At 40.4% G+C, this 10,290-nt stretch overlaps 1 protein-coding gene across 1 annotated transcript in view; it reads right to left on the reverse strand.

Annotated features, from left to right (window-relative positions):
* Positions 1 to 2,914: 2,914 nt before the first annotated feature.
* The window catches only part of LOC108880692 (nectin-2), a 74,149-nt gene continuing 66,773 nt past the window's right edge, over positions 2,915 to 10,290 (reverse strand). Inside the window, exons 7-10 of the mRNA XM_018672330.2 lie at positions 6,110 to 6,245; positions 5,889 to 5,946; positions 5,672 to 5,755; positions 2,915 to 4,703 (exon numbers count right to left, since the gene is read on the reverse strand). Coding sequence (XP_018527846.1) covers positions 4,509 to 4,703; positions 5,672 to 5,755; positions 5,889 to 5,946; positions 6,110 to 6,245 — 473 coding nt within the window. The 3' untranslated portion in view covers positions 2,915 to 4,508. The remainder of the gene's footprint in view (positions 4,704 to 5,671; positions 5,756 to 5,888; positions 5,947 to 6,109; positions 6,246 to 10,290) is intronic.

The raw sequence follows: 10,290 nt of genomic DNA on the forward strand, positions 1-10,290 counted from the left end.
AACTGCCTCAAGCTGTCACATGAAGAAGGCTGTTGTTTATGCAGATACAAGGCATGTGTAGAACAGCAGCACCGGCCAATCAGATAGTTTGGTCTCTTAACATTGCAGCACTTACAGTCCTTTGATAGATATTTATAGCCTGACTTCATCCGACATGGAAATGTGTTAATATGCACTGTTTATGTTTGGGCTAATAAATTTCTTAAGGACATAACATTGTCACAGATTGCTTGTTTAATTCATTTCTGTTCTCATAACATGCACATGTGTTACTAACCACTCCCAATGTGTAAGTTTTCAAAGTAAGAACATTGAGTAGTTTCAAATTTGAACCAATCTGCACTGAACCAGGCCTCTCCCAGCTGTCCACTGGCCTTGTTTGCCCTCCACCTTCAGCTCATCTTTAATCCCCAAAGCTCCTCTCTCTCTCCATCTCTCTCTCTCTCTTCCTCTTTCACGACCCGTTCCCCTTATCTACTCCACCCGCTCTATCAGTTTCTCCCTCTTTCCATTCCTCTCCAGACTCGCATGCTTTCCCCATTGCGGGGGCGTATCGACAGTGTCACTCACCATGGTGCCGGTGTTTGTGCCTCCCTCATCCTCTTGCTCTCCTCTTGTACAGTGTGTCCTTCTGGCCTGGTGTTTACAGAATTAGCCCCGTTGAGAGACGATGGCAGAAGGAATGAAAAAAAAAACAAAAAAGAAATAAATAAAAGATAGGGAGAGAGAGAGAAAAAATGATATTGAGAACAAATGAGGGGCTTTTGGAAGTTGGAGACTTTCTGGAAAACCAATGAAAAGTTACAATCACGTATAACTAAATTATCTATTTAAAGAATTTCCTTACTCAGCCTTTATTTTTTACTCTCAGCACCCGAAAACCTATAGACACACACATGCTGTCTCTGTAGGGTCATGTGTTCACTTCATCCTCTTACAGGTTTCAGGTCTACATGTACAGTACAGAGTGCTGCAACACTGAACTACACCTCTTTATACTCTTTTGAGAGAATATGATCCAACTTTGTCAAACTGCTGCTTAAATATTACACTTTAATCTGTATTTATATCCAGCTCTTAAAATAGATATTCAAGGTCATTCAAGGTTTCCTCAGTCTTGTCAGGCTTGAACAGGCCTGCATTCACTAATGTGTGTGTGTGTGTGTGTGTGTGTGTATCTACTCACCAACCAAGCCAACACCATGCAGCCAAACATGCTCATCACTGTCATACACATGATGAGCCTAGGCAGAGATTGTCCATCAGGGCAGGCTGCACTCAAAAATCATCATGGATGTATGAGTGTTTCTTTGTGTGTCCTTAACATGTTGCCACACATTTTGTTCTACCTGCAAGTCAAGGTCACTTGGTAAATCCCTCCTTGCCTACTTTGCTGGGAGTCAAATCAGTCGTTTCCTCCATCCCCCATCTATTCTGTCCACCCCGATTCTCTCAATCCCTCTCTTCTGCCTCTATTTTTAACCAGCTTAGCAGCATTGGAGGCATGAGAGGTTTATTCTCTGCCTTCTCCCTCACTCATTACCTGGCTGCCGATTCACAAAGTCTGTTAATCCCATAATGCAGCCACTGCACATATCACTGCTGGTTTATAGAAAAAGTAACACAGTGAAACCACGAAGAACAGTCTCCCTTGAAGAATTTGAGCCTTTGTGTTAAATATACTAACTAATGCTAACTTATTGAATCTTGATGTCTTTTTTTCTGCTATCTGTACATTGAGTACTCCACTGTGCATTCCCATCATACCAATGTAACACTCCCTCAATCAATACTCACAGAACCATTAGAGAGACTTACAACTCCTGCTCAATTTCCAGATCTTATTTATTGATCCAGATGTTTATATAGTAGGCGCCTTAATGTACAAGTCAGCATAGGGTATTGTAGCTCAACTAAAATTAGAAAGAATGCATTAATAACTAATCATGTTCACAGAAATCATCTTAATCTGTGTTTAAAACACAGAGTTACAACCATATAGGCTAAGACAGTGAGAGTTTTCACTGCCCCTGTAGAGTGAACTGACCTTTATGTTAAGTTGTGAATGGCCTTAAAGCTGCATAATACATTAAGTCAGCAATAAACCCCTTACACATTCAGTACTTCTTAGAAATCCCTGTGTACCTGTGTGTGATCAGAATACAGGCAGGGAACAGACTGCAGAGTCATGGTGGGCTGCTAGACAGGCCTCACCTTCATCTGCAGTACCACAGGGCTAATCTTCACTGAGGCCCTTGCTCACTCAGGACACAGCTGCACCACATACCAATTAATATGGATAAGCTGCATGGGCACAAGTGGTTTATACATGTGAGTCAGTGGTGCAGGAAGGTGATGTATGTAATCCTTATATTCTGCGTCTCCTTTGGTGCAGTCTCTACCAGGAAATGAATCACGCTGATCTAAAAAAGCGTCCTGCTCTTTGTGCCAGCAGACTTTTTTCGTGGACTGTGCGTACAGGATTGGAGGAAATGCAGCTTAAGATAGAAACAGATGAGTCAGGCAGGAGAAGAGGAAGCAGAGAACAAGTGCCTGCCGCTGTATCAGGTGTGCCAGAGCCTCTCGCAGTTTCAGCCTTTAAAATCTAGAGCCCTCACATGGGCATGTGTGGTCACTGCAGCTGCAGTCTGACTGCAATTTTGTGCCTCTGTGCTCTGTTATAATTTACTGATAAATTTTTACAAAAGGACAATATTCACTCATGGCTAAAGCATTCATTCCCCACAATATTCTGTATTTTCTGCAGTAGACATTAGAAGATGCTAGTAAGGGCGATAACTCTCTCTTGTGCTAAACCCTCATGTACTTTCAGTCTACACTGCAACCACATGGTGAAATGCTGGAATTACAACTGAGGTTAAAAATATAAGTTGTTGCAGTGAATACAGAAATGTCAAGTTAATTTATTTAATGAGGATCACAGTTTAAATGTTTATTGAATCAACAACTCTCACGATAACTATGATACAATTAAAAAACAATTTAAAACAGATTAAAGGCAACATCATTCATTGAAAGAGAAAACTGATTCTTGTTTTTATTCTCATAACGCAATTTGATAAAATAAACACCTGGTTGGCACTAAACACGCATAGAGACACCATTGGGTTCATGATGGAGAAGGACCATTTCTGACCTGTTTAACCCTTGGCCTTGATAATGGACGGATATATCAGTCTACTAGCAGGCTCTGTGTCAACCCCTGTTTGAACTCCATAAAGAACTATTTAATCCTCCAGTAAAGAGATGAATTGCAACAGATTTCATGGACATAATCCAGATTTATCCTAATCCATCTAAGCACACTGAGTCAATAATAAAAAAAAGAGGCGCAAAAAGTTTACAGTATTTTAAAGTAACAGATATCCTGAAAAATACAGCACTGTGGCTACTCACAGTTTGAGCAGCTGAATGTTGTTTTACTATGGCTTTAAGGAGGGATGGATGCAAGTAAAAAAAAAAGAAGAAAAGGTCTAATGTTACAGCTAGAGGAGTATAGGCCAGCACCATCAGGTTCAATCACTCACCAACTCTTTTGTTTTATGTGCTTCCTCCTGATCTGAGTGAGTACAAGGAAGGCAAAGGCCAGACACAGAAAAAATCTGAAACTATTCAAATCCAAATAAGAAACCAAAAAAAAAAAAAAACAATCAATATATTATTGCCTCAGCATTTAACGCGCCCACCACTCGCTGCATTTTAAACCCTGAAGTCATCATAGTCTGCGAGTCTCGCATTGGTGCTGCCTGATTAACTGCAGCTAATAGCTTCTCCACAGGGTGCCTGTTTTACACCAACTTCATGCCAGCTGGGTTTAAAAACCAACAGCAGCAGACTGATCCACCTAGACAGAGGTAACTTATTATACCCACATATTGTGCTTCTGCTAACCAGCTCACGCCAGTGACCATAATGCCTGTGACAGCTCCACATTTAATAATGCAAGGCAGTTTAGTTTACATACATCTGTCTCATGCTCTTGCAATGCAACAGTGTCCTATGACTCATTATGATGTTACATTCAAAAGAATATGGCATTTAAAACAAAATTGTTTTTGATTATCTCCAGTTTAGGAATAAGAATTTCACTATATTTCTATAGCTGTATGCTACAGTTGTGCATCTGTTGCATTAGCAACATTTAGTATCTTGCTCACTCAAACTTATCAGGGTTTAAAAATAGTCAAATTCTCAAAAGAGCAACACACAACTGAACCGCATTATTTCAAAGTAAAGGCTGTCGTTGGGAACCTGATAAATATACTTGAACAAAAAGGCAAAACAGAGCTCCTCATCTCAGCAGTGGATGAACTTGAACATTTGTTGCCAAGCATCAAACATTCACATTCTCAACCTTCCATGGTAGAGCTCAATTCAGAGAAATGAACACTCACTCAATCACTCACATGCACATTCACACATATTTACACACGTCAGTGTCTTCTGCGGCTTCTCAGCCTCAGCCACCCTCCCCCCACCCCGGCTTATCACACAAACATAGCAGGTGACACAAAGCTGTCCCCACGGTTGACTATGGGGCCACGGTGATCGTCCTGGGAGTTACTGTCTGTGCGCATGTAAGGCGGTGGGACCTCGTTGTTTCCGGGATCATCCCAGCCAGAGGGGGCAGCAGAGTAATAATGCTCCCTGCCCTCGACGTCATCGTGGTAGGCATCCAGGTCCTGCAAGAAGTGGCAAAGATAAATGTGACCTTGTTTTGAGCAGTGCTAGAGAAGAGAGAAACTCTTTTTATTTGTTTCTTCTTCTGCCTTTAAATGTCTGAAACATGTTATATCTACAGTGTTATGTAGCATCCAATTAACTGGCAAAATAATTTACTTTTGGTTACATTAAATAGTGTCACTGAGCTAAGTGTGTTATGTCCAACTTCGGCTAGATGGGTGTCATTTTGAAAAAGCAAAAGTGCGAGTGGTGATCTGCATCATTACCCTGAATTTCCAGCCCAAATAAACTGTTATTGTGTGCTCCTTAGGCTAATCAGTGTATTTTTAGCAGTGCTGCAATGGCGCAGTGACACACACCATTAACCAAAGTTTTATTAAAATCCAATCATGAGATCAGCCTGGTTCCAGACCTCTGAATCACTGCCCAAAAATAGAGCGGTGAGAAAAATATTGGCCATTCAGTCTGCACAGGAGGCTTATCTGACATACTCTTCTGTGAATGAGACTGCAGCTCATCCACAGAGCTCCTAATTTCATTCTGGAGGCCATGATAAAATTGTAGAGAAAAAATAAATAAATGGCACGCATCTTAATTTATCCATGAATTCACACATTGAAATAACTAAAAGATCTGCTTTTTTGTTAACTCTTTCCACCCTTAACCCCAGTATTCCCTTAAAATAAGCTTCAAATAGATTTTTTCCCTACAATTTGCAACAAGCAAAGTGTTAATTAAACACTGCATTATATCTGAGGTCTGCAACTGTGTGATTATTTGGTGTTGCATTATACTCTAAGATGTTCTCTCTCCCTGTAGAGCAAACTTCCTGCAATTTGAATGGCTGCATATTACACATAAATATCAGAATCACAACTGGATCCAGCAGGGCTGAGGAGGCTGTAATAATGAATAAAAAATACACATTTTTAGCTGTGATCCTTTTTTAATCAACACGTGTCCTTACCGTGACCGGTTCAGCACTCTGGGTATTGTAGTGCTGGTTCTGCACAGGTCTGTTAGCCACTGGAGCATAACTTGCATTCCCATGCTGAGGACGCACACATTAGTCAGTATATTTCAGGAGATAAAATGAAATGATTCTGCTCACAGTTTGTTTGCTTTGTCTAGAGCAACCTGACACAGTTGTTTAGTTAATGATACTGCTGCCGACAGTGACTCACCGTGTTAGTGACAGTGTTTGTCTTTTTAGGGGGAGGGGGCTTGTACTTTGGTGGGCCGCTGAAACACAAAAATACACAGCATGTTCAGTGAGTCATAAAAACTATGAGATGTGCTGCGTCATCTGATGGACTGACTTGAAAGTAACACGCAGAACAAACATCTGGGCATGAAAAAACAATAGCAAACTGAACCGTAGTCATCCAGTCATCCAGATACTCACTCTCCATTGAGTTTGTTGTTGCGATGTTTGCGGTACATGGCTATGGCTGTTCCAATAATGGCCATCAGAATAATGATTCCGATGATGGCACCTATGATGCTGCCTGTTGTGGCGCCCTTCTCCGGAAGACGAGTATCTGAGGACAGCAGAGGAAAAAAAAAGAGAGAAAAAGAGAGAAAACATCTATTAGATGACATCAAGGAAGTGAACATGAATCCCTTGTTTGGCTGAAAGGGATTGCTGAGGTTAATTCTATTATACAGCTTTACTTTTTAAACAGTGGTTCCTGACCTTTTTGCCTTATGAGCCACCAAAATAAATTTACATTAAAAAAAAAAAAAAACACCAGTTAAAGGAACAGTTTGATATTTGGGGAAATCAGCTTATTCACTATCTGGTGGAAACAGGAAACAGGAAACAGGGTTGGGGGGTGGGGGGGTGGGGTGTGGGGGTGGCCTGTGTCGGTCAAAAAAGTCCTCTAAAGCTCAATACTTTCCACGATATGTCTCATCTGTTTGATCCATACAAAACCGAAGTGAAAAAGCAACAATCAGCCATTTTGTGCCTTCCTCAAGTTTTCAATGATTGCCTGACCACTGCTCAGAACCAATAAACAGATCCGAATACCGATCTTCACAGATTATTTCTTTAAAATAGAAGATGAAGAAGGCAGTCAATGACCCTTGAGTTAAGAATTTTTATCATGGTCGTGTGTTCCCAAGGTTTGTTATGAACCTCAAAGCACAAACTAAAGAGAAGTCTGAAAAAAAACTGTTAATCATCCTATTACCACTTAAATGCATTTTGTGGCCTGCCCCCCAGGTTGGGAACCACTGATTTTACAAGCACTAACTGAAGTCACATGGTGGAAGTTGATCTACACTGTAAGACCCATGTCTAAATGTGAACTTATAATGAAAAAAAGGTGGCTCAGCATGAGAAGTATGTGGGTGCGTGTGCGTGTGTGTGTGTGTGAGATGAAGTACAGAAAGGGTCTTGATTAGAGTGTCGAGTCACATGGGTGATTAAGATGAACCAGAGGAATCATGCAGAGGTTCCACTAATGAACCATGACCACACTGAACATGAACTGACGCAGACACACACACACACACACACACACACACACACACACACACACACACAAAGCACGCACATACACACTGTGTGTTTACTGAAGGTGCAGCCCGTCTCATTATCCCCACGTATTCCCAGGAGATTATGCTAATGAGGGGGTGGTAAAGGGCAGAGAGGATCTGAAGCTCATTTGATGAGAACAAACCTTGGTCCTAGTAATTGGAAGGGTCATGATTGAATGTTGTTAGTCCCCTAATTACAATTCTGCTCTAACAATAGTCTACTTTGAATATCTCCTAAAATAATTTTCATTCTTTCGTACATACAAAAATGTCCTAATGATCATTTCTTTCCCCTCCACTCATTACCTCTTTGCACATCATCTCATACTGCTGACCCTACATGTTCTCCAATCTACAACTCACTTTGGTTTTCCTCTCTCTTTTGTTCTCTTTATTGTGCTAATTCATTTAAAAACCTGTATTTGAAGGTTCCTGTGTGCCACCTACACAATAGATTTTATAAACATTAATTTTTTTGTCATGTTATTGTTGTAATTTGGGGTTTTTTGTTGAACTTTTTTGAATACATGGGAGAGTAAAATAAAACATGGGAATGAGAAAATGAAAGGTAAAATAAGAAAAAAAATAAAGTGGTATAAGAACAACGAGCACCTTAATCTGCAGTGTCACAACAGTAAACACTAAGCTTTTAAAGATGAAACAAAATGGTTCCCTGGATATAATAACGAGGAAATCTTCTTTTGATAGGGTGAACTGAGTTAATTATGTTGCCTGGATTTATTCTGTGGGGTATAAATAAGTTTTACATTGTTTTCTTTATTTTTTCCCCCTTTGTGCAAAACTTATATTTCTCCTATCTTGGGACCAAAACCAACATGTGGTGCCCTCATTGCATCTAAAGTAGTTTTATGCTTCTGTAGGGAAGCAAGCTGCCGTGGTGCTCATACAAGGCGTGAAATATGTTTTTCACTTATAGTTATGTGTTTCATTCTCAAGATTCAAATCAAACATGAATTTTTAGTGCCTTTGCAGTACGTGACATATGCTGCATTAACTGATAGTCAGTTTGAATGTAATTCATGTAAAATAAGTTGTGTTTTCTGTTTTAGCAGTAGCAGAATAAAAACATTATGAGACACATTTTTAAACTTTATCCTACTGCAAAATGTGCTGTGCAAAAAATATTTTATTGAGGTATTATTAGTGTTGTGATATGAGACCAGATATTTTATGGGATGTTGTAGTGTAGTCAAATCATATTACTGAAATAGTTCTTTTCCTAAAGGTTGCACTCAAGTTAAATATTTTGTTTTGTCAGAATCATCAAACATATATTTTTGGCAAAAATGTTATTAATGGTTTCCAAAACGTCTGCAATACAATAGATGAGGACAAGCAGCTATTATGCTGCAGAGGAAATTCAGGCTGAGCTGCAGGAAATTAAAACTAATTATTCATGCAACAGTCTCTGAATCTTAAAAGTGTCTAACCGAGCGCTTGTAAAACATACTTTTTTGTCAGCTCACCCATAAAAAACACGGACTTTGGGTTATAAAAGTACAAAAAAGTTGAACTTTGAAATGAACAATTCTAAATAATTAGTCAGATGGTTTACAGGGACTGTCATGAAGGAGAGTGCAGAACATTTTACGGTGGCATTTTCAAAGTCACGATGGCTCTGCAGTGGGAGTGTTCTCCATTTTCATGGGAATGGGGGGATGATTTGCACAGAACAAACATGGAGGAATTAAAGACCAGGGTAGCTTCATAAAATTTCCAACAACAGATACAGACTAGATGTGACTTACTGGCTGGCATTCAGGCTTTATTAGATTTTCAACTGTTGAAAGTCAAATTTGGCTTTAGATACATCTCATCTAATCACATAAAATCACTTTCATGTAATGTGAGCCAGTTACCACGTGGTGGTGCTGTGTCACTTCAATACCAAAGCACTGAACTGAGTGGCCACAGGGCACTTTCATTCCAAACCTGATACCTGCCTTGTCTTTTTCCAGTGTCTTGTGTTACTGCTTCCTCATTCCAGAGCTGTGTCTGTTTATCATCACACCACCCTCCTCCATTTTGACTCCCAGCATTTTTTTTTGGTTTTTTTAAACTCTACAGAGCAGCCCCGACCCCCACCCCACTTCCCCTTATCTCACAGGCGTCATTATCCAACCAATGCCATTTCCACTCAGCAGGTTTCAGGTAGAAAGCTGTTCTTTCCTCTCAGATAACCTCTGCTAGAGAAGAGAGGGCTGTGGGAAAAAAAGAGGCCAATTTTACGGATTGAGGTGTGGTGCTTGTGTGTGAATGACTTGACTCGAGAGCATGGCCTCTGTGTTGGCCCTGGACATCAGCCATGTCTTGCGTTAATGAAATATCCCAGACAGACAGAGAGAGAGGGAGAGGGAAAGAGAGAGAGAGAGAGAGAGAGAGAGAGAGAGAGAGAGAGAGAGAGAGAGAGAGAGAGAGAGAGAGAGAGAGTATGTGTGTGAACTGTACGTCTGCTGGGCCTGTTTAAATCCCTGCAGCTCTTTGCCAAGGACATACAACCAAACACGCATTTAACGTATAGAATGTCCATATAGAGAGTACATCAATACCATACCACCCATGAAAACACAAAATACACACCCACGTATGCACACACACACACAAAACAGTGCATTAAAAGGCAGCTGGCATCCTGTGCTGTATCCTCGTCGCTCAGTCTGACATATTTACACAAACACACTGGTCTGCAGCATGCCCTTTGCCCTGCTGCTTTTCCTTTCCAGACAAACATCATGTGCATACACAAAGACATATCTACATACATACTATTCAAATGCAAAAAGAGACACAAAAACAAGCACAGACGCAAAATAACACCTTTTTTTTTCTTTCAGTGGAGAAGAGACCTGAGGCAGAGAATGAATCTGTTTCCAACTCAACCATGTTGTGTTTTTCCTTTACTGAGAATAAGACGGTCCGCAGTTCAAACTCAGTTAAAGGTCAGCTCCATTCCTGTGAGCAGATCAATGCTGGGACCATCCAGTCAGATACTCATGTATGCCTTCCTATATGCTGCACTCC

Source organism: Lates calcarifer, linkage group LG15 (assembly GCF_001640805.2).
Source record: "Lates calcarifer isolate ASB-BC8 linkage group LG15, TLL_Latcal_v3, whole genome shotgun sequence".
Taxonomy (NCBI): Eukaryota; Metazoa; Chordata; class Actinopteri; family Centropomidae; genus Lates; species Lates calcarifer.